Here is a 24476-nt window from a genome sequence, read left to right on the forward strand (position 1 = left end):
TCCTGCAAGCATCCTGTGTCCCAGCTTTTACTGTTCTGCTCTCTTTTCTTTTCTTTTTTTTTTTTTTTTTGAGACAGAGTCTCACTGTGTTGCCTGGGCTAGAGTGCCGTGGCGTCAGCCTAGCTCACAGCAACCTCACACTCCTGGGCTCAAGCGATCCTTCTGCCTCAGCCTCCTGAGTAGCTGGGACTATAGGCGTGAGCCACCACGTCCGGCCTTCTGCTCTCTTTTCTAGCTAGAACTGTCTGATTTGTTCTAGGAAGTAACAATTTTGAGCTATGAGGCCAAGTAACTCCTCTGAAAATGAGAGATTTCTGGAAATATGATTATCATGGGGTAGGGGTAGGGAAGCAGAATCAAAGTTGTCAAAGAAACTTTGGAGCTCCTTAGGGCAGAAAAGATGCTCTATTAATCTTTTTATCCCCAGAGCCTAGTACAGTATGAGGTGAATGGTTAAGGCTCAGAGGAGGTTTTCTGGGTGAATGAATGAATGATAGGCCAACCATTAATTATAATGAGATCTAGATTCTAGATCTTGAGGTAGAGAAATACAGGAAAATATATGATGGTCAATGGAAGGGTCACCCATAGGCAGCCTATGCTTTCAGGGGAAGGAGAAAACTCCCCCAGATCCCCAATGACACCCCTCTCTTTTCTATTTCTGGCATAAAATTAGCAGCTTGAAGACAAAACCTTTTATTACATAATTGAAGACACAATTAAAAATGCAAATGCCTGAAAGAGTAAGCATAATGCTAATGAGTCTCAAAATATAAATGAAGAATCAAGATCTATTCTGCTTTAAAGGAGGAACCAGTTTAGGAGGCAGGTTCTAAGCACTTGATAGTATAAAGGGACTTCCCCCTTACCTAACAAGTCCTATGTGGTAGGCTCTTTCACAGACTGAATATAACTTAATCTTAACAACAAGCCTGTGAACCAGATATTATGTCCATTTTGTAAGTGAGACATTCAAGTTTTAGCAAACAAGCTATGCATCATTATTATTACTCACAATGACAAATTATGAATTCTGGACTAGGAACCAGGTCTACCTGGAGGAAGTCAGTATTAAGTATAAAACAAACAGAAGTTCCATCAATATGAATTTACTCAGAGCTCCCACAAGATTAACTTCATCTTCACTGTATTGTAGCAAAACAAGCATGGGCTTTGGGGAGAGACATACCTGGGTAAAGAATCTGGCCCAGCCACAGAGGATTTTGTGTAGGTTATTTTTAAAACTCTGTGGCCTTCTACAAGGTTCCTTCCTCCTCTGCAGAATGGAGCTAAAAATCACATCTATGTCATAGTACTGTTGTAAGGTTTAAGTGAAGTCAGGAGTTAAGCTCTGATACCTAAGTTTTCAGGCCTCTCGTTATGTGGCCCATGCTGCCCACCTGGACTTTGCAATGTCCTGTCTAGCTGCCTTCTGGTTTCCCAAGTCTAGACTTTGTTCATACTTTCTGCTTCATGTAGTTAACGTGTTTTGGGTTACCTGATCATGTTCCCTCCCACTCCTCTTCCCCAGTAAGATATTAAGAGAGAAAAGTGACTCTGAATTCAAGTAGTTTTTATTTCCTATTCTGTTGCAACACATCATAGAGTGGTCAACATATTTCTGAGTGAGTAAATAATGATGTTGCTAAATAAGAATGTATGAGTGAATGAATGAGAGGCAATAAAAATATCACTGTCGCCGGGCGTGGTGGCTCACACCTGTAATCCTAGCACTCTGGGAGGCTGAAGCGGGTGGATCGCTCAAAGTCAGGAGTTCGAGACCAGCCTGAGCAAGAGCGAGACCCTGTCTCTACTAAACAAATAGGAAGAAATGATCTGGACAACTAAAAATATATATATAAAAAATTAGCCGGGCATGGTGGCGCATGCCTGTAGTCCCAGCTACTTGGGAGGCTGAGACAGAAGGATCGCTTGAGCCCAGGAGTTAGAGGTTGCTGTGAGCTAGGCTGACGCCACGGCACTCTAGCCTGGGCAACAGAGCAAGACTCTGTCTCAAAAAAAAAAAATATCACTGTCGGCCAGCCCCATGCCAAATACTGGGCGGGAGGGTGCACATAACTGACTGTAGCATTTTCTCTGGGGAGCAGCTAAGAGCATGTTCGGTCCAAGGTTGGAAAATTAAAAGATAAAAATCTGACTCTTAACACAGCATACAGATTTCATGGTTTTGCCTTAAATGTTCTCAAGAAATCCATAGCTAACTGGAAGCAACAGTGTCATTGGAGTGAAGAATCCTGCCATGCTCCATTTCAATTCTTCCTTATGATCCCCAGGTTACTGACCAGCAGTTCAGTGGGGGGAGGAAGTGGAGTGGAAAGATATGCTTGCTAATGTGTAAAGAAAAAAAAAATGACCAGAATCTCTTACCTATATGATGATATAGCTTTCCCCTCCCACCAAAATGAATCAGGCAGGAATGCCCTTCCCCCAGAATAAAAGCTCAATAGTGAAGAGTCCTGGGTAGGATTTGTTTTCTCAAGAATGCCCTTGATATAACTTCCAGCCTCAGTTCCTCGAAATAGAAAGACTAATTGTGTTGAGAATGAGGTTCGCTCTGGGCCCCTGCTCCAAGTCTTCTCACTAAGAGGGTGTAGCCTGTGTGTGCTTGTCTAAATTCATTATTGAATTTTGCCCCAATTTAAAGAGAGTCATAGAGTTCAGCAGACAAATGAAGCAGCCTGAAAGACCTTGCAGGGCTAGATGTTTCATGGAAATCCTGTACAAGCAGGCAGTGCCCGAATACTGAGGATACAACCAGACTCCACGCATTTGGTGTCAGCCAAGCTGGTATCAGACTTCCACAACATTGTTCAAAGATTTTATTTCACATTTATATAGAAAAGATAGTCTTGGAATTAATTCATTATTTACTCAACAAATATTTACTAAGGAGATTTTTTTATGCCAAGTGCTGTGGCATAAGGCACTAGAGATACAATAAATTAAGACACTAACTGGGATTTGCAGGTCCACTATTGAATGGTAACTCCATTTCAAGGAGCTTTACCATGAAACCTTAATAAGGACCAGAGTGGTCACTATTTTAACAAGTAAGTTTCAAATACTGGTGGTCTTATGGGCAAATTTCAAAGACTTATAGGAATGTTGTAAAGATTAAAATAGGATAATACGTGCAAGGCACATAACACATGAGCTACCAGGAAATGATAGTTACAGTAATGGTCTGCATGCTATTTTATGCCTACAAATCTAAACTATTGAGGGAAGGAAGTCTGTGATCTTATTCATCTCTGTAACCTTAACATCTACTGCAGACTGGTACACTGTAGGTGAGTACGTACACCGTGTTTGTTGAATGAAAGGATCAATGCACTGATGAATCACTGTATGAAAGTTTTATGTTAAACAGTGGGCAAGAGGCCAACCTGAGTGCATTTGTCATATTTTAGCTCCTGAGACAAAAACTGTCTTATTAGAAGCAAGTTTGAGTAAAATGTGGACTTAGAGCCACTATAAAAGAAATGTTTTTCAAATTTAGAACCGAACTGTGAGCAGAGGGCTGGAAGGGGGTGAAGAATGCAGAGGGGAAGTGGAAGAAATCAGGTGGTTAGGGACAATGATGACATCTCTGAAGAATTAGAAGGTCCAGTTGTACACGCAGTGAGTTCTTTCTTCTTATCTTGTGGCTCCTGCTGGGTTAGTTTCAGATTCTGCTTCTGGGTAGGCTCTTGTTTGGGCTGAGAAATGCCTGATGAGTTGACAGAGCCAGGCATTCTGGAGTCCTGGCATCCTGGCCTCCCTCTTCTGTCTTCAGGGCGTCCAGAAAAGCAAAAATCTAAAAGGTCACTGGGAAGCGTGTCCTTCTTCCCTTGCTGAAGGAACATAATGAAACAAGGGAGGCTCATCCCACTGCTGAGAAAACAGTGCCTTGTTCACAATCAATTCTACTGTCTCTCTGTCCTGTGAGGAAAAGGTGGGCTTTATAACAAAAGATGAATATTACCAACATTTATCAACTGCTTCTCATGTTCCAGCTATTTAAATTAACTATTTTATTTAATCCTCACAACCACTTTATGGTATCCTATTTTCTAGTCCCATTTTCACAGATAGAGAAACTAAGACCAGAGACACTGATTTGTCCACAGTCAGAGTTAGTGTGTGGCAGAACTAAGATTCAGATGTTTTCCTCTCTGGCAGAATCTAGCAACTGTGTTCTTAAAACTGCTCTACAATGTCTCACAAACAGGACCTGAATGTCTATGCTCATGCTGTCTAGCTCTGTGATCTTGGCAGAATCAGTTAAATTCTCTGAATTTCAGTTTCTTCATCTATAGAATGGGGCAATATCCCTTGACTCATAGGGATGTTGGGAGAATTAAATGGAATAGTATAGGTAAAACACTAGCATAATAGTTGACCCAGAGATGATGGCTGTCAAGTACTTTCCACTACTTCTACTTCCTCATCTGTATCAGGGATAACTGCCTTCCAAGTTGGCTAGAACACCAAGGGTCTAGGAATCCTGGAAATGCTAAAAACAGTGCAGCGAAGATGCCCTTTCCTGCCTGTGTACTGTGTCATCTGCCTGGAATGTTCCTTCTTGTCCACTCCATCTGCAAGCTGTAAATCATGACTACTTGTGAATTATTGAATCAAGTTAATGAACTGTGATCTTCATTTTAAAAAAAGAGAGAGCAGCAAATATTATAAAATGGAAAATAACAAAGTACACTGTACATAAAAAGTGTTAGTATTATTTAACAAAAATTTTCCTCTGGTTCATTTGTGTATTTATTTACTGGGTCATTATAAAGAATGTATCTCTTACTTTGGGTCCAAAGATTTGAAAGGCTCTGGGTTAACTCATACAAGACCTTCAAGAATTAATTCAGATATCCCTGCATTGGGAAGCAATCAAGATTCCAGAACGTTGTAGGGCTAACTTCGGTCTTTTCATATCACACTGCATGTAATTATCTTCGTCTCATCTGTCTCCCCACTACACATGAGTTTCTTGTGGGGAGGAAACATTGCTGTTACTGCTTGGTCCCCAGTGTCCATTATGGGTCCTGGCACAGAATATACACTCAACAAATGCTTGATGTGTGCACGAATAAATGATAGCAACTGATTCTTAAACCCACATTCACAACAGAGAGGTTATATGCTTGAACTCCCAAAATCAATATATTTTATTAACAAATGAACATGGGCCAAGTTTTTCTTTTACCTTCTTTGTTCTGACCTTGTATTCTCCCCCCATTGGTGGACTGACTTGCTATTCTTTCTTGCCCTCCCCATTCTCCCTGGGTACTCTGGCTTTCCTTCCTCAAAAGAAAGGATTGTTCTTTAGACATCTGCATTTTTTTGTGTGGGAATTTAATCCCCTATATCTCAGATCTTTCTTAGTAGCATTTAAATATAAAGGAGTATTCTGATTTGTAGCAGGAAAAGCCTTGCTCTCTATTATACCAGCTGTGTACAAGCTGGTAGGTAAGAAGGGAAGGACATATTTTAGAGGCAGGGAGATCTTCACGAGCTCATAAACACTTTACCTAGGTAGTTGCCTACTCTCTCTGCCCACGTGGAGAGAGCCTCGAAATACATGCAACAAAATCCATATTCTAGTAGCTCAGGAGCCTAAGTGCGTCTATGTTTGAACAATTGATAATGTACTTGTGGAGCATTTTGAGAAAACATTTTATTCATATTTTTAACACTTTATTTGCTTTTAAAATTTGACAACTATATGTTTCACAATGTAAGAAATACACAATACAAGTAGCACATTAAATCAACATATCTAAATCATGCCATAGAACACGTACAGTATTATCATTAGTAACGATCAATTTCATTTGTACAGCACTACCAAAGTACTTCAAGCACCTCACACAAAAGATTAAAAGAAGGAAAATCATTATAATTAGATTGGAAAATGGAAAAGGTTGGTTCAAATTCCGAACATTTCCTGGCTCAAATAGTGCTGGTTACCTCTCCCTCCCTTCAAGATTTCAGGCAAACAAATCACTACCATCTGGGAGGATCATTTCTAGTGAGGGAATGAGACCACCTTCTGCAAGATCCTGAGAAGATACATCCTCTCTGACACTGCCAGGACCAGGGCTAGGGTTAGGAGTGTGAATGTGAGTGTATATGCGTGTGTATAGGTGTGTGTGTGAGAGAGAAAAGAGAGAGAGAGAGAAGAGTAGAGAAGGTAACTCCAAGGGGAAGAGTGGTTTTATGCTGCAGGCAAATATTTACTAAGTCAGCTAAACTGGTTATCACAGAACAAAGAAACTGCTTGTTTTCTAATTTAGGTTTTGGCTTCATGGAAAAATATGAATAATACCAAGGAAATCCCGTATGTTCTATAGCACAATTTATCCTATATAGAAAGCCCAAAGAAGTTTGTGTTTGAACTTCTCCTCTCAGCTAACCTATTCCTTAATCTAAGAGTCCAAGGCTGTGCTGATAGAGGCAGATCAGGAATCACAGTTCAAGTGCATTCAACAGCTGACATCACATAGCTAAGTCTTAGGGAGGTGGAGCAATGTGGGGAGAAGCATGGGAGTGTGACAGGAGATCTGACTTTGCCACAAATAGCTGTGGGAGCCCAGGCAAGTCTCTTCTCTCTTGAGGCCTGTTTCTTCTTCTGTAAATTATCAGTGGACCTGATGATAGCTAAGGTTCCTCCAGCCCTAGAATTACATAAAGCTAAGCAAAATGAGGAGACCAATACTCCAGTCATTCCCAGATTAAAGAGATATGCTCATCATCTTATATTTATGTAATCAGAGGACAGAGCAAGTAGTTGACTTTCTAAAATAAGCACAACCAACTGGCACTGGTCCTATTTGAGCGCTTTAGATAAAACAAGCACCTCAATGAAAATCCTATAGCCAAAATCGGCATATATATATATATAAAAAAAGACAAAGGTATATACCTGCTGAATCCATTTTGGTAAAGATTTCATTTAGGCCTTGCTAGTTCATTTCATGTTCTTGCTTTTTTTTTTTTAATTTTCTGGTCTATTTTATCACATCACATGAGAACAAGGCCAGGAGCTCTTGTAAGATTTTTCCATCTGATTTGACTATATGTATGGATCGTATTTCTTCTAATTCTATGTCTCTGAAGTCAGCCCTCTCAGTACTCAATAAATATTAATAATTGAACATTTGGAAACCAAACACCATATTTACATACTGTAAAGCTTCCATTTGGGGAACTTCCCATGAAGTGTCAAGTATTTTTGAGTCTCATTTTAGAAAGGTTCTTCCTTTCAATACAATCTCCAACTATTGTTTTATTACTTTAATTCTTCATCTTTCTATATATTATACTTTTTTTTTTGCCATTTTAGGACATAAATATTTGATTCTAATTAACACTACTCTTTCAAATAAGTGTATTAGTTTTACATAATATCATCATATCACTTCCTTTAATTTTCCTAGTCTTACATACCTTAATTAAAAGCTATTACCAATATATTTTCAGCAAATTTCTTCTAGTACATTAATAACATTTTATATACTCTATTTTTTAATAAGATACCAACAATTTGGTAATTTTTCCTTCCAGTTTTATTCTATATAATCATTTTAATTGCATTAGCTAATTTATCCTATTAACCCAGTTGGTTTTTTTCAATTTTCTACTCAAGACTAAAATATTTCAAGATTTTAAAATATTTTGCATCATGAAGACCAGCAGTACAACACAAGTGAGGAGAATAGAAATAGCCACCGATGGGGTTGTTAACTTTCCGTCGTATTTGTGATGTCACTACAAGACATATTCTAGCGTGGTTCTTGATAGTTTTTTTCATAGATTATAATGAAGTGTATCAATGATCTTCTGAAATGCAGTTGGCCAAATCTGGATGGTAAATAGTCTGTTTGATTGTTTTTTTATCTCAGGGCTTCTGAGGTGCTGGAACTCCATGGAGTAAGAAAGGACTCTATGCTTGTCAGACTGGCCAGCAAATTAAGGCCCTTGAGAACCTGTGCCTTCCACAATCCTGCTCTCTTCTTGCCCCTCCTGTGCCTACCTAATACACACAAAACATAACTTTACAGCCAAAGTGGAACCAACAGGACAAGTTCAACTCAAGTACATCATTTAGCATCTATGACACGTATCTCATGCCAGGAAAAGAAAGTGAAATTTTAGGTAAGGAGGATATGACCTCAGGTTCCAGAGTGGGCAATGGAAAATGGGCATGGTTCCTCTGTGTGGTACATAGATTCATTTTGACCATTAATTGGGCATCACTGTCTCCTTTTGGTTATTAGCACTTACATTATTTTAAAAAGTACAGTCAGCATTGAGGAAGTTTGGGAGTGATGTAGGATGCTTGTGCAAGGAAAGGAAGCATGTTATAGTTGAGTGTTGATGGATCTCACTCCAAAGGTAGCTACAGGGATGAAAGACTAGAAGGCATTTCAGGTTCAATCAATTATTTTTTTCTGGTGAATTAAAGAGTTTTGGTCAGTCAATGAATGAACAAGTAACTTTGATGGTGTGAGAAACAGTTGGTAACCCTATGACACAGAAGAAAGTCTTTCCACCAAGACTTTTTAGAACAAAATACATAACTCTTTAGAAGAATACTGCTGATATCAAATCAATAAACCAAAGCCAATGCAATCAATATCAAGCGGGTTAGGAGATGATACAGGTGTATTTTCTTTTCAGACAGATGGTGAACAAATGTCCAGGGCTTTGGTCCATGTATTCAATTTAAGATTTATCAGAAATGAAAACGTCTCTTCTTGTTTTTTTTATTGCAACCTATTCTAAGAACTTTACCCTGGATTATAACATTGTTGAAGAATAATTTGATAAAAGCAGGCACCTTTAATTTAGCCTAATGACATTTCAAAAATTTCCTCCAAATGGTTAAACATAAGGTTTTTCAATAGTGCATTGATGAGCATGGGTTAATTAGAACACAAATTCCATTGTTACAAGGTGTGGCCTTTCTTTTCTCAGCGGGATTGCTCACAAAGTGTAGATCAGAGTAAGAAATATTCCATCACCTACCTGACGTAGAGGGAGCGTTTCTGATTGGTTCGCAGGGACCCAGACCCGGAGCTCATACTGTGGTTCATCATCTGCTCTCGTAGGTCATGGATTTTGGCCTCAAATCGAGCGTAATCTGGGAATGGAAGGAAAGGTGGCAAATTTGGTTCTGTACCTTGAAAGAGTTAGAAATGCTGCACAGCCAAGTCAGCCCCTCACTGTTGTTGATTCCTTTGCTGAACAACAGGAGATGCACAACTCAAGAAGGATACGCTTAGTTACTATTATTTATTCACAGACATTCACAAGAAGAAAAAGAGAAATCAGTTACTTCTCAAAAGTTACCTAGAAAACACGCTGCCGTCAAATTCACAACTTGTGAAAAGTCCATGGAGGGAGGGGGCGATGAGAGAGGATGGGGGAACATGGGAAGGGAGGGAGATGGGTGTGACTATAAACAGGTAACACAAAGTATCCTTGTGGTGATGGAAATGTTCTCTATCTTGTCCGTAGTAGCGGACATATGTAACTGCACATGTGATACAATTACATAGAACTAAACACATACAGGAATACACACACACATACACACAAATGAATACAAGTAAAAATGGGAAAATTTAAATAAGATTGGTGGATTGTGTCAACGTCAATATCCTGGTTGTGCTAATGTGCTATAGTCTTGCAAAATGTTACTATTGGGGGAAACTGAGTAAATGACACATAGGATCTCCCTGTATTACTTCTTACAACTGCATGTGAATCTACAATTATCTCAAAATAAAGGTTTAATTTCTGAAGAGAGAGAGAGAGCAAGTGTGCGTGTACCTACAAAAAAAGTCCATGGTATTTCCAACACTGTGGTATATTGGAGCGTCTCTAGTTACCCCTAGCCTGACAGACCAGAGAATCAAGTGGTTAGTGATGAATTGTATAAGAAATGACATCTAATTTAAGTAAGTTTTTTCTGGGGTGATGGCTGCCAGAAATTGACCACTTAGGATTATACCTATATTTTTCCTCATAACTTTGTCCACATGCCAAATTTCATCAATTCTAAGATGCACAATATATTTAAATAATCTCAGGAGACTGGGGTTAAAAATGGGGGTAGAAAACACTACCACATTAAATACATTTAGAAATATTCAAACTGGAAAATATAAATGGGTATAAAAAATCAAACAAATATAGGTATCACTGTTATTTCTTCATAGGAAAAATACTTTTGCCATGTCAATCCAATAAAAATAAATCAAGCACAAGTAGGTTTTAAGATACTTATTAACACAAAAAGGACACAAAAAGAAATAGCTTTTGAAGTTTTAATTTTTTTTTTTTGGAGAGAGAGTCTCACGCTGTTGCCCTGGCTAGAGTGCAGTGGCATCATCATAGCTCACTGCAACCTCAAACTCTTGGACTCAAGCAATCCTCCTGCCTCAGCCTCCCAAGTAGCTGGGAATTTTTCTAATTTTTGTAGAGACGAGTATGAAGTTTTAATATTTTTTAATCACAACATAGAAATTTTTCTCTCATTTCCTTGGCAGAACAGTGTCTTGCTTTAGGAAAATTTAGTAGGCTTAATTTACAGATAAATTTGAAAATGTTAATTCAAATTATAAATGGTGTTTTTAATAACAAAAAAACTCACCATGAAGAATTTTAATAGAGGTTCTGAGTACATTTCAAAAAACAATTTGATTTTCAGTTCAATTTATTCACAGTGTTCATGAAAACAAGGATGACTAAATGAATATAATAAAAGATGATCTATTTACAGAGTGTTTCAAATTCTTTATGACAAAAAGTTCCATAAAATTAAATTTAATTTCAATTTACTGAATATCTATTGGTCATTGTAAGGACAGCTTTCCTAAAAGATTTGACCTTGGTTTTCAATAATAAATAGACAACAGAATAATAAACTCCAAATGTTAAATATTTTTAAAGTTTAGTACTCTTAAGATAAAGCCATGAGTTGGATGGAAATTTCTGGTGCTTAAGCAAAGTCTGGTATAATCTATATTTGGAAAGCTTCCTGTTAAAACTTAGTTTTGAATAATTAAATCCTAAATGATTAATTAAGCAGAACACATATTTAACCACCTAATTGACCTAAGATCTATTGACCATAATTTAAGAAAATTTATTTCATTCCATTTTACTTCAGAGAGAAAGCACTTATTTATAACCATCGATATGATACTGTATGCAGATTTAAATCATGTTGAACAAGTCATATTTTCTTGCCACCCTAAAAGAGTCAATTAACATTTAGTGGTAGCCACATGGCAGACAGTATGCTCAGTGCTTGTTTCACGGGCATTATCTCATTTCTTTTTTAAATTACAAAGTGAAGTCCATGGATGCTGTAAAAATTTGAACAATATAGAAAAACACGGAATAAAAATTGAGAGGCTGTCTTGTCCTGTCTACCCTCCCCTCCTTCTTCTCTTTCTTCTCTCACTGCTTCCCTTCCCTACAGCTTACCCCAGAGGTACAGCTATGGTTGTGTGCTGGACATATTTGTGTGTGTTTACACACACATACTCCCCCCGACATGAGATTATGCTAAGACTTTTTTTTCCCCTTTTTAACAGCGTAACTGGATCTTTTTCCACCACCTACCAAACACATAAATACCATCTTTCTTAATATCCTTAATTGTATTCCATAGTTTAGTTAACAATTCCCTGTCATTAGATATTTAGGCTTGTCTAACTTTTTGCTGTTATAAACAGGGATCTCTGTGTATCTGTGCACTATAAGGCAGGTTAGTAGAGCACTGGAAGTGGAAGTTGTGGTCACAACTTTGCACAAAAATCATATAACCTCTATTGGTATTTCTCAGAGAAGAAAATGATCTTGTCTGGGACACAGAGCAGGAACTCTTAGCTGCTTCTGATCCATGCTCCACATTGCCACTTGCTACATATCACATGTTGACTCCCATCTAGACAGGCAGGACTCTCTCCTTTACAACTTCAATGATTTCACTACCCATGATAAAAGCATGAATTCCCACCCTTCAATTGTCTGCCCTTAAACATCTAAGTTAGAGCCCCCAACTCTCATTTAACCACTTTGCTACTTTATTGCGTTTATGACACCAACTTGCAGTTACTTGTGCAGTTGTCTATCTTTCTTGTTAGACTGAGCGCCCTGAGGGCAGAAGCTATTTCTCATTCTCCTTGGAATTTCCTGTTCCTAACACAGCGTCTGATGTGCAGGAAGGCATTTTATAATAGGTGCTCAATGAACATTTTCTGAATGAATGAAAAATGAATGAGGGAGTGAGCAGAATCTTTAGATGAATTCAGTCATAAAATGGCTGCAGGTACTGAAACTGCCCATTTTCAATGCTATGTTTTTGCAGTGAAGAAAGACAACATGCATCTTCTCTGGTACTAGTTTTTTTAAGACAAAATGTTCTAATCCCAAGGCTTTATTTCTGTCAAATCACTGCCACTTCCAAATCCCATTGTTATTTTTATTGTTCTCTAGAAGATTTCTGTGATCTCATTTTAGTCATGATGTACATTGGAAACAGTTCTCTGATACTTAAGGTATGTAATACATACAATCAACACTTTGTTAGGCTCTTGTAGCTGCCATATTTTATGTAACACAGCAGGATATTTGCCTTAATAAAACATTGTATTTGCCTTACTGCATGATTCATTAGATACCCAAGATGATTCCTGCCATGCTTTCTAAATGTTTGGTCTGTATAATATTCTATGGTGTTTAAATTCTTCACTATGGATGATTTATATTGAATTTGCCTTAATTGGAATCCATTCTGTTTTCAACTTCCCTACTTTGACAAACATCTTCATCACAGATCCTGTGTTCAAAGGTGCTTATCCCTCTCTTTGCCCCTTTTTTGAAAAATAAAATAAACATAGGTATAAGTAATTTCATCAGGGCAAAAACAATAAAATCTGGGATTACAAATATAAATGGGATGTGTGTGGCAGGGAGCTCTGTCTCCAACTTCTCAGAGATAAACAAGTTTATAGTTAGAAATGCATTAGAAATAAACAGGCAACCAACTATATAACCTGTGAAATATAAATCTCTATGTTTTATAAAAGTACTAAAAATTACAGTTTCTAGCAAGTTAAAACAGAAAAACCTAACACTACCATATCCATTTAATATTAATCCCCTCTCTCTTCCTCTAATGTTTTGCTCATACCTATGCTCTCCCCTTCGGAATATTTTTCAATCACATTTCTACCACTTTCTTGATTCCAAATCTCAGGAGAACATTCAAATGAGATTTTAAAATGCTCCAATCTTTCTATCATTTAAAGGGGAATTCATGTTTACTGAACACCTGCAAGGGACTAGGATCTACACTACATATATTAAAAATTATATTATTTCTCCTAAGAAAGTTCTGAGATAGGCATATTATTTTAGAGATGAGAAAACAGAGGTTCAGAGATGTTAATTAACTTCACCAAAGTCACAGAGCTACTAGGGAATAGAGCTCATTGGACATTGAGCTAGGATTCAACCCTGGATCTCTGTGACAACATTTTGTTTCCATTACATCACAACAACCTATTATAACACAACAATTCTCCTTTAGAATAAGAGGCCTCCTCAATTCTCTACTCCTCCCTCTTGATATCTTGCTCTTCCTTTCATCTACTGTATTAGTTATGTGCATTTCTTCTATTGTGCCATAAGCTCCTTAGAGAGTTGGCATGCTTCACTCATCTGTTTCCAACCCTTGGAGTCTATGATTCTACCTTCCGTATACCCAGGGCTCTACTAGGTGCCTGGCATACAGTTTTTAACAAGATGGAACCTGAAGAATTTGTGTCCAGAATGGGACACTGACAAGAAAACTAAACATGATAATGCTGAGGTGGAGAACAATATTAAAGTAGGGGCACTTTATTCTGTCTTGCTTTGCATGAAATGGGTGTCTGGCAAATACTTTTTAAAGTACAAGTTATTTTATGTTTTTTAGGGTTGTCTTCTGTAACAAGAAGCAAAGCACTGAAACCCAACTCCTAGGCAAATGTTTTAGAGGAGCTTCATAAAAACATTACCACCAGCTAGTTCTTTCTCCCCCTCTATATACGATAAGCCATTTTTTCCTTCCACATTCTTGAGTATGTAAGTACAGTTGTTTCTGTACTAGATTCACTCATTTTGGGGTTTTGGCATTTATTTTCACTTGGACAAGATGCGTGGCAATAGTAAAAAGTATACAAGATTTGGGTTATGTAGATGGGGTCAAAATCCTGGCTCTACCACTGATTAGCTGTACATTATTGTGGAAGTTATTAACCTTTCTAAGCTCTATTTTCTCATAAGTAAAATGGGAATAAGAATTGAACTGACCTCAAGACATGCTGGGGATATTATAAGAGAGAGCTGATGGAATCAAAAGGTCGGTACTTGGTAATAGATTGTTAATTTCTCCTGTTATTTTCATGTGTAATTTACCACCTATTCTTGTTCATCACCTGCAAAAATCATAACCCCTTTCTGTACCAAGTAGCATGGAAATCTCCACTCCTAGAGCCCCCTGGTGCAGCCCTATTCTGCCTATTATGAATTAATATCTCTACCAGGTGAAAGATGAATGAGCCACGGATAGCCATATTGTGGGACACTTGGCACCAGGATGGATCTTCTCACCTGCTAGGCAACTGCTAATCATAAATTCATAGTGACTTGGAGCTCAGAAGAACAAATGATGCCCTAAATTCCAAAGCTGCTACCATTTTCAGGAATATCAGTGGCCTTATATCAGTATTGTCAGTATTGTCTCAAGACTTTGAGGTATTGATGCACACTTGGATGGAGCAAGAGCAAGGGTGTGAATACAACACACTACACAGTGAGTGGGGGCTCTGCCATATGTTAATACTTGTTTCCTTTGCAATTTGTCAAAAGTGAGTAAGGTGACCCGGAATTTCAATCATGCAAGTCCATCCTACCATTCACACAGAAAAGGAGGCATTGCCTCCTGTGAGAAGGCTGGAGCTGTTTAACGCAGTAGGATTAATCTGCAGTGATTAAAGCTGCCCAACTGCTCATGCCTTCAAGACTCAGATGGCCTCCCTTGGTTCTGAGGGAAGGAAACAGTAAGCTCAGTGGGTTAGACTACAGCATGAGGCCGTGGGCATGCCCTCCTCCAAGTGAGCTGGTAGGAAGCAGCCCCTCCACAGTCACGACCTCATCCAGGGTCTCGCAATTGTCAGTAACTAGAAGAAACAGTAAGCAGAGGGAATAAGGTGAGGAACTCTAGGCCAGGAGGCCAGTTTTTAGTCTTACTTCTGTCATTTATTAACTGTGGGGCTTTGAGAAGTTATTGAGCCTCAGTTTGCTCATCTGCAAATTGTGACATTCGCCTCACAAAGTGGTTTGTGAGAATCGAAATGAGATTCGGCATGAAGCATTTTGTAAATGTAAGATAGTTGTTGCTGTTACTACGGTGGTGGCTCCTGTGAGGACAAGGACATATCCAGTCCTTAGCAGTACTAATGGCAATAATAGCGCCCTTCCTATTTGCTCATTATGAACATGTGTGCAGCTTTAACAACAACTGGTAAGATCGCTGGGCTGTAAACAGGGTTCTGCACATCCAAGCTACAGAGGCTGCTTTCCTGCCGAGTTATCCATTTCCACACTGCAGGGGATTCGGTTTGAAGAGACCACCTGCTGTACACTAGAGATGCTTTATACAGACAGACCTGCACTGGAAGCTCTTGATGGTTTATAAACTAAGCAAGTTGGAATAAATGTCAATGGTGAGCAGTCTATTGGGGTCACAATATTGTTCACCTGAACACGACCCTCATTGTCACTAGGGCCCAGAAAGGGAGTATGGGAAGGATGAAGCAGGAATAGTTTACATCTATTCTTAGCACAGCATCTGATCCCTGCTCCAGGGATGAGGTACTGTAAACGCTTCCATTTCTTTGGGGGAAAACATTCTTCTTTCATTTATTCAGCAAACATTTCTTCGGGATATATTACATTCCAGGCACAATGCTAATTGCTACCGAATGGATACCGAATCCATTGCCTAGGTCTTTACCTCATGAGGGTCACAGGCTGGTGCATAGCTGCTTTTAATTTTCTGATTTCTTGTGAATACAAAAGAGCATCTGCTATTTAAATATCTGCTCCCTTTGAGGAATACCATGTGTTTTTTAGATTGTAACAGGGTATCAGTATGGTGGGAAGAATCCAGTATGGTCAGGTCCATGGTACAGTGGACAAATTGGGGCAAGTTAAATCTTTATGAAAAACTACCTAGTTACTTACAGAGTGAGAAGACCAACTAGGGTTTCAAAGCCCTGGAATCAGAGTTTCCGGATTTGAGCCCAGGCTCTCAGAGATGTTGGGAAAATCCCTTACCCATTCAGAGATACTGTTTCCTCATTTGTAAAATGGGGAAATCATCCCTGCCACTACACAGTGTTGTTCTGAGTATCTAGTACAGTGTTCTTCACTTTCATTATTCCAGGCAGTATTGATTTCAAAAAGCACCATCAGTTGATAATAGTGTTTTCTGGAGAGGGTGGACACAAGACTCTTCTGATTTTGCAAGCTGAAATGTATTTTTGTATAGGGGGAAGATGTAAGTCTTACAGTCAGTATCATATGATAATTAAGAATGCTTAAAACTAGAAAATCCCAAACAAATATATTATTGCTCCCTTTCCACTAGACTTTCAACCAAATAGTCACACATAAGAGGATTAGGCATAGAACACTATTTACACCTCAAGTCCAAGAAGCAAAATTCTTTCATATGATGATACAAGAATAACTTTATTTACTTGGAGTTTTCCTTTTACTTCAACCCCTGACAGCTCATGTCTCAAGTTGCCAACCTGCTTCTGTGTTGAAGTGGTGAAATGGAATTTTCCACTGCTAAAAATTTACAGATGTTGCTTGGTTTACTTCAGATCCAAACCAGTGTGTGTATGCACATGTGCATGTAAGTCTGTGTGTGTGTTTGTGTGTGTGAGAGAGAAAGAGAGAGAGACAGAGAGAGACAGAGAGAGAGGGACAAAGATAGAGGGAGACAGAGAGATGGAGACAAATCAATTATAAACTAAATTCATCAGAATCTAACTCTAACCAGAAATCCTAGACAATAGGAAAGTTTACTGTCTTTTCTGCACTCCACAAAGGAAGAGCACGTATACACCTATCTCGCGTACGTATCGGTATTGAGTACTGATAACTCAGTTATGGACACTGTGAGGGCAAGGACATTATCATATTTCTTTCTGTATCCCTAACACTTGCCACAGAGCATGTCACATAGTTATCAGTTAATAAATGCTAATATAAATGTTTGCCGAATTGGACGAGTAAAATGAAGACTTCAGAGAAAGAGAATTGGTCATTTAGTTTGCCAGGCCTTCTATTAAATAGATCAACCTCTTAGAATAGTTTCTAATAATGCACTGAATTAAGGTATGTCTTCCACAATTCCTTCCCACACCCCACCCCACCCCCAATTTCCAGATAGAATTGGGATTATTTGTTTTGAGTAGAACAATTTTCTGCAGCTTAGCTGGAGAACCTGTAAAGAGATTTTAGCCAAACACTGAAGAGTTCTTTAATGTGTGAAATAAAGTAAATTTTATAAGGCAAACAACAATCTGAATCCCCAATCAGCTATATTATATAATATGCATATAACTCTGAAAATTAGATACATCAAATTTCAATTTGGCTTCATGCAAGCTTTGTTTTATGGATTCATAAAGGCAGATTTTCTTTATCAGAATTATTGCAAAATGAAGTCAACATACAAATTTCCTGAATTTGGCAAAACCTGTTTCTTCAGGCAATTGAGAGTAGTCTTGGGTAGTAGGTTATTCTTTCTTTTAAAGGCTCTGAGATAAATCTGATCCAAGTTTAAATCTTAAGTTTATTATTGATTCACAGTGTGGATTTTGCACAAGTTACTCTACCTAGAAAATACTTGGTTTTCTCATGTGTACAATAGGTGAACAATAGTTACCTGGTCCTATTGTTCGAAAGTAAATGTGATAGCATTTGTAAATGGCATAGTCCAGTGCCAGAAGGCGTGGGGAACCTGTGGCCTTCTGGATCCTTCAGTGTGGCCCTTTGATTAAATCCAAATTTTACAGAACAAATAAAGGGATTTGTTCTGTGAAGCTTGGATTCAGTTGAGGGGCCACAATGGGGATCTGGGGGGCCACATGTGGCCTTCAGGCCACAGGTTCCCCACCTGAAGTTCCCTGTCTGTAAAATGGAGATATCATTGATTCCTGATTAAATCACAAAGTTGTTGTGAGGATCAAGTGAAGAAACAGAAACAAATATATTTGGTAAATTGAATAGCACCGTATAAATAGAAAGTAATGACAAAAATAATTCACGCCAATATAGTCCTTTTTTAAAATCTCAACTTGCCCACAAGAATGTGTCCTAAGATTTATCTCAAAAGTGAAATTGGATTTCTGTCTTAGGTGTGGATATAAAGTCATAAAGGGAATCATGCATGAGAGAGCAAATGTGAAACTCTGTGGTGGAAAATGGAAACTTCAGATATTATTGGAGTCTAGCTGCCAAAGGCTATTCTCTCGAAAGATTTTGCTAGCAGGTTGGTGAAAGTCTCAGAGGGAGGATGCCCAGGCTGTAGTTTAATTGATATTATTCATAGTTAATGGTGCACCAGAAGAAGGAACAAGGAACTGTGCCTTCTAACTTAAGGTGTATTGCTTAAGATTGCATCCACCAGATAAGAAAACCTTCCTTGGCAAATACAAATATTAAATCTTCACTGGATTTGTCTTGTTCTTTTGTATAAAAATCATGAAGCTAGGAGCTAAAATAATAATGTTTAAACTTCCTGTGTTCTGCAGTAATAATCAGTTAGATCTTGCCCAGTGAAAAGGGTGATATTCTTGCTTAATTATAGACAAGGACAGAAAAGGGAGATAAAGCAGTTCTGGCTCCAGAGGTAGGCAGGTTGGCAGTCCCCTTGGATATGACTTGAGGGGTATAAATATCTGTCCTGCCTCCATGACTTTCGTATCAGATTTATCCTCTTACAGTTTCTTGAGACTTATACACACATATTATCTGGGAGGATAATCCACTATTCCTAGATAAATAGAGACACAATGGGAAGAACACAGAGAAGACGAAGGCTCAAAGGGGCGAGCCAGTTTATTCAAGGTCACACAGCACAGCTGGGACTCAAATCCAAACCTTCTAGTCCTAGCCTCATTCTGTGATCTTTTTTTCACTACATAGATTCTACGTTTTCCTCTACAAGTGACTGCTATTCTCTTTTTTGCTTGTGACATGTACAGGTCCACAGCTGTCTCGGACTGGCTTGGTCACCCTAAGTAACCATTTAACAGCCAATTTTTGATACAACTATAGGTTCATATCTGTACTGAATTCTATAGGTAGGTTGGTAAGATCAAATGAAAAGGCCTTGTTTGGTCTTGTCAATGTATTCCTCAAATAAAAGCTTCTCAAAATATCTTTAGTGTGACTCTGGACTTAAGGCTGAAGTCCATTGGAAACCATGACTCAGTCAGGTTCCTGTTAGTGCAGGTTGTGCACAGTGGGGCTGACAGGCTCATACTATAGCGCTCTGTCCAACAAGCACAGACTGAGCACTACCCAGGATTGAGGGGAGACAGGAGATACTCAGGAGAGAACAACCAGCCCCTGCCCTAATACTCCTCAATATCTGGAACAGAGCAGGAATTCCCTACGGTGGCTGCAGAGAGCAGGGCCATGCAGCTTTAGAGAAAAATAAGGCCAAGAATTGATAATAAACTTAAACTTATGTAATTTAATAGATTGTGTTTTTTCTTCCTTAAAGGTATGTCTGTCTTACTTTTTTGTCATTAAAATGTACTCTCTATATTTAAGAGGTATAACAAACAACCAAATGTAATGTATTGTTCTTACTGGAATCCTGATTAGAGGAAAACAAAAACTCCACAATTTAAAAAGTCATTATAGATGAATATTAGATGATAAGAATTTTTTTTTTTTCCTTGAGACAGAGTCTTGCTTTGTTGCCCAGGCTAGAGTGCCATGGCGTCAGCCTAGCTCACAGCAATCTCCAACTCCTGGGCTCAAGTGACCCTCCTGCGTCAGCCTCCCGAGTAGCTGGGACTACAGGCATGTGCCACCATGCCTGGCTAATTTTTTCTGTTTTTAGTATAGACGGGGTCTCACACTTGCTCAGGCTGGTCTTGACCTCCTGAGCTCAAACAATCCTCCTGCCTGGACCTCCCAGAGGGCGAAGATTATAGGTGCGAGCCACCACTCCCAGCCGATGATAAGAATTTTTAAAATTCTGTTGGGTGTGATAATAGTATTGTGATAATATAATAAGATGTTCACTTTCTTTTCTTTATACTTTCTGAATGTTGTAGGAGTGAAAAGAGATAATGTTTGGATTTGTTTTAAAATGCATCAACAAAGGAAATATTTTAAATGATACATGAAATAAATTGGCAAACTTCACTATTACTGAATCTGGGTAATAAGTTCATAAACATTCTTTGTACAAGTCTCTCTTCCTTTGTATATGCTTGAAAATGTTCATAAGAGAGAAATTTTAATTTGCTTTTTAAAAAGATTAAATATCCCAATTTGATAAAATTGAAAAACTGATGACAACTATATCGCCCACTTCATTATCATAGTGGACTGGGAGTAAGAGGTCCTGGCTCCTCCTGGCTCTTTCTGCTAGGTGCCCTCAACTGTGTCACTCTGAGCCCTGGTCTCCTCATAGTAAAATCGGTAGAGTAACACCTAGATCTAGTATCGTTTTCAGAGTCTATTACAGAAATAGCCATGAAAGTGCTTTTCTGCAAAAATGCTTCCATTCAATCAGCAAATATTTTTTGACTATCAACCATGGCAAGGCCCTGTGCCAGACCAAAGGATATAATGACCAAAATGTAGTCCCTGCACTCAAGGACTTTCCATTTCTACTATCTAATGTATACATTGATTGCCACAGTGATGGCCATTCCAGAACTAACTATAGCGCATAGTTTAAATACCATCTGCAATTTTTAACAAAGGCCAGAAGGCCCTGCTTAACTCCCCAGCCGCATCTCTTTCTTAGTCTCCGCTCCATTTTGGCTCCCTCAGAATCTAGTTTTCAGATTTTTTTCAGTTCCACTGTCTCTCAGCTCCAAAACATTACCCATGCTGTCCCCCTCTGCCTGGAACACCTTTCTCATCAGTCTTCACCTAGCTTCTCGTTCTTTCCATCTTGTCTTAAACATCACTTCCTCAGATACCTCACTGAGCTATGTATGGCAAGTCTTTCCTTCAAATACAACAGATATTCATACTTTTCTTTTGTAGCACTCAGCATACATACAACTGTTTAATTACCTACAACCACTTGCTTAATATTTGTAAAGCACATAGTTGGTACTGGAAAAATGTTTGTTAACTGATGAAGTGAGGCTGCTAATGTGGTCATCACTCCCTCACCTTCATAAAAAAGCGATCTAACCATTTTGAAAAGTGATGAATTTGCTAAATATGTTCTATTCGTCTATAGCTCTCCCGCTAAAATAATTTTCTATTTTCAAAGTGAAAGGAAGAATCACCAGAGATATGGAATGAGAGAATTAATTACACTTAACTTCCTTCTCAATGTAATTATCAATTTCTGAATCTTAAAATCACCTAGCTAGATACTTCTTCAAGCCTAAGAGTACCTTTTATTCCTTGAGATACTGAATGTGTTCCTATTTATCATCTTAATATTACAAGTATTTTATGGTATGCAACCAGAGAAATCACATAATGGGAACTTACCCCATCCCCCAAACTCACAAACAGGAGCTGAATAGAAATTCTTCAGCACAATTTATGGTGCCAATTTCAGGCTCAGTTTAGCTATTTCCATGACTCAGAAAAAAAAAATTATTTTGCTTATTTCAGTAATTTTTTTCTATAAAATTGTTCCCCTGATCTTTGGCAACAGATCTACGAGAAAGTGAAGAAGTCCCTGGGTGTACATGAAATTGGAATTGTCATCTACGTAAGGACAAAACATAACCCTATACTGTCCTCTGCACAGTACCATTTGCTAAGAAAGCTGAACTCTAAAACAGAAAGATATTACAGAACCACTGAGTGTCTTTTAAGGGATACGTGATATTTGCCATTTAGCTACCAGTGTTGTGATGGAAAGACTGGACAGTGGATAGAAAACCTGAAGGCAATTTAGGTGTCATTTTCAATGGTTGGGTGAGAAATGACGAGGATGATGGCAATGAAGAAAAGAGGACAGACATTGGTAGGTGTAAATAAGAGGCTTTATTGATTAATTCAATGTGGCAGAAGTGTCCAAGGTTCCTTCAGGTTTCTGGCTTGGGCAACTGTCTGAGAATAGAAAAAAGTTGCCATTGAGGGGAACAAATTGAGTTTAATAAGACACATTGAGTTTAAGGGGACATCATTATGGCCCAGGGTTCTTGTGCCAGGTTTTCTGAATTCCAGTGACAGGGAGAATGGGAAGACAGATCTTTAACAATCAAACCAATTTATAAACCAGACTTTCCTGGGCCTAAGGAATAGTTATAGATGAGAGTTGTGCTGCAACAACAGTTAGGGTTGTGTGAAACACATGCTGATCTGATCATTCTATGCTCCAGACTCATGGACAAATCAGGAAATAATAAAATAAGTAATAACTAAAAATTGAATTTTATTTATAGATTTTATTTATAAATGAAATTTATATATGGAATTTATTTATAAATGAAAATATTCTAGGAGAAAATTGATCCCTGAAGAATTGAAACAGGAAAATTTATCTTTCCTTTTGATTAATAATTTAAGTAGAAATCCCAAGCGTGTTGCCTCTGGAGGTGTAGGAGTAGCTCCTATAATTAGACTCCAATCTGAACCATGAGGGTGAGGATCACAAAGCTGACTCACAGTCTGGTGTCAATTATTTCAATTATTTCCCTTTTGCACAATGAAAGCCTAAAAATTTGGAAGATGCAGGATGACTGAATCTCAATTCTGGGGTGGTTTTAGCACAGTCGTACGGTAAGTTCTTTCAATTGTTATTTACTGGCAAATTTATTCTCTGTCTCCTTTAGTCTGAGCCCAGAAAATATTTGTGGGACTTTCTTGGAAATGGTATTTGTGTTTACAATCCAAGAGCCAGGAATCAACAATGCACTTCAACAATTTTCCTATTTATTTTAACCAAAACAGAGCTGGTTTCTATAAATCAATCCAAGAAACTACCCTCTTTAATACAATCTAGTTATGTTTGCCCTATTTCAGAATAAATTAACAGATTTACAAAAATGCACCAAGCCTGCTCTGTTTAATGCAGAACCATAGCAGAAACAGCAGGTCTGTGTTTGGCCCAGTTTGGATTCATCAGGACACGTGAGGGTATGAAAAGAACACCTTTCAGATAAAACTCAGTTTTGAATAGGAATTTAATATTCCTTGCCTAAACTGCTTAGTTTATTTCCCATTTGGAGTCATTATCTGAATCTTTTTTATTTCTTTTTTTGTTTGTTTGTTTTATCTATGTGGAATAAATTCTCTCTCCCTATTTAATAGCCCTGCAGATATCTGGAAGGAAAGAAGCAAGGAAGAGAAAAAGGGAAGGAGAGAGGGTGGGAGGGAGGAAGGAAGAAAAGCTCACATTTTCCCTGGTCTTCTTGCCTATCAATAAAACACCTCCTCCCTTTATATTGTTCTATAAGAACACCCTGTTATTCTTCCCCTGCTCCCCTTAGGACCCTGTGTAGATGCTTTTGCTAGTCTCTCCTCTCCTCTCCCACCACTCACCACTGTGCTTTATTTTGCACTATCTGCCTCCATCTAACCCCAGCTCCTGATGGCTCAGCCTCATCTTACTCATTTCTGGCTCCTTCATTCCCAGAACTGTGTCTGGTTGGCTCATGGAGGCACACGATGAACATCTGTCGTGTGTACGTATGTGTGCATGCATGAATAAACCCAGGTTCTGACTTCCTCGGAGCATCTTCTATTTTTTCAATGCCCCTCTTATGATGAAGGTCTTCAGAGAACTGAACAGGATGCAACAAGTATGATCTAATACATGTAAATGTCCAAAAGCTCTTTCTTCCCTAAAAGTTTCTTTTTAACATCTCATGTTCTCAATTCATGGATGTTTCATCCCTTTACGTGTATTAATTAGAGGTAGTTTGAAGTTTCCCTCCATTCCCTGCATTATCTCTGGATTCTCTGGATTCTTTAGGATTCTGGTTTTTGCTTTAAGGATGTCCTCAGGTATCTGGTGATCCTTACTTATAAGTCTAAATTAAGAATGGGGCACTAAAATGCTGATTTGAAGGTTTGCGTGCCTAGGCAGGGATTGTGGACTAGTGGTAAGCTGGGCACATGTTCATTTTGGAGATACCCAATATCAGGACCTGTAAGATTCTATG

General features: G+C 38.4%; 1 protein-coding gene across 8 annotated transcripts in view; it reads right to left on the bottom strand.

Annotated features, from left to right (window-relative positions):
- Positions 1-24476, bottom strand: part of DLG2 (discs, large homolog 2 (Drosophila)) — a 1994579-nt gene that overhangs the window by 141469 nt on the left and 1828634 nt on the right. For all 8 annotated transcript variants that reach the window (XM_012641828.1, XM_012641835.1, XM_012641834.1 and 5 more), the window contains one exon: positions 9040-9154. In XM_012641828.1, the coding sequence (XP_012497282.1) occupies positions 9040-9154 (115 nt within the window). The remainder of the gene's footprint in view (positions 1-9039; positions 9155-24476) is intronic.

The sequence above is a fragment of the Propithecus coquereli genome, unplaced genomic scaffold, assembly GCF_000956105.1.
Source record: "Propithecus coquereli isolate 6110/MARCELLA unplaced genomic scaffold, Pcoq_1.0 Scaffold170, whole genome shotgun sequence".
In the NCBI taxonomy this organism is placed as follows: Eukaryota; Metazoa; Chordata; class Mammalia; order Primates; family Indriidae; genus Propithecus; species Propithecus coquereli.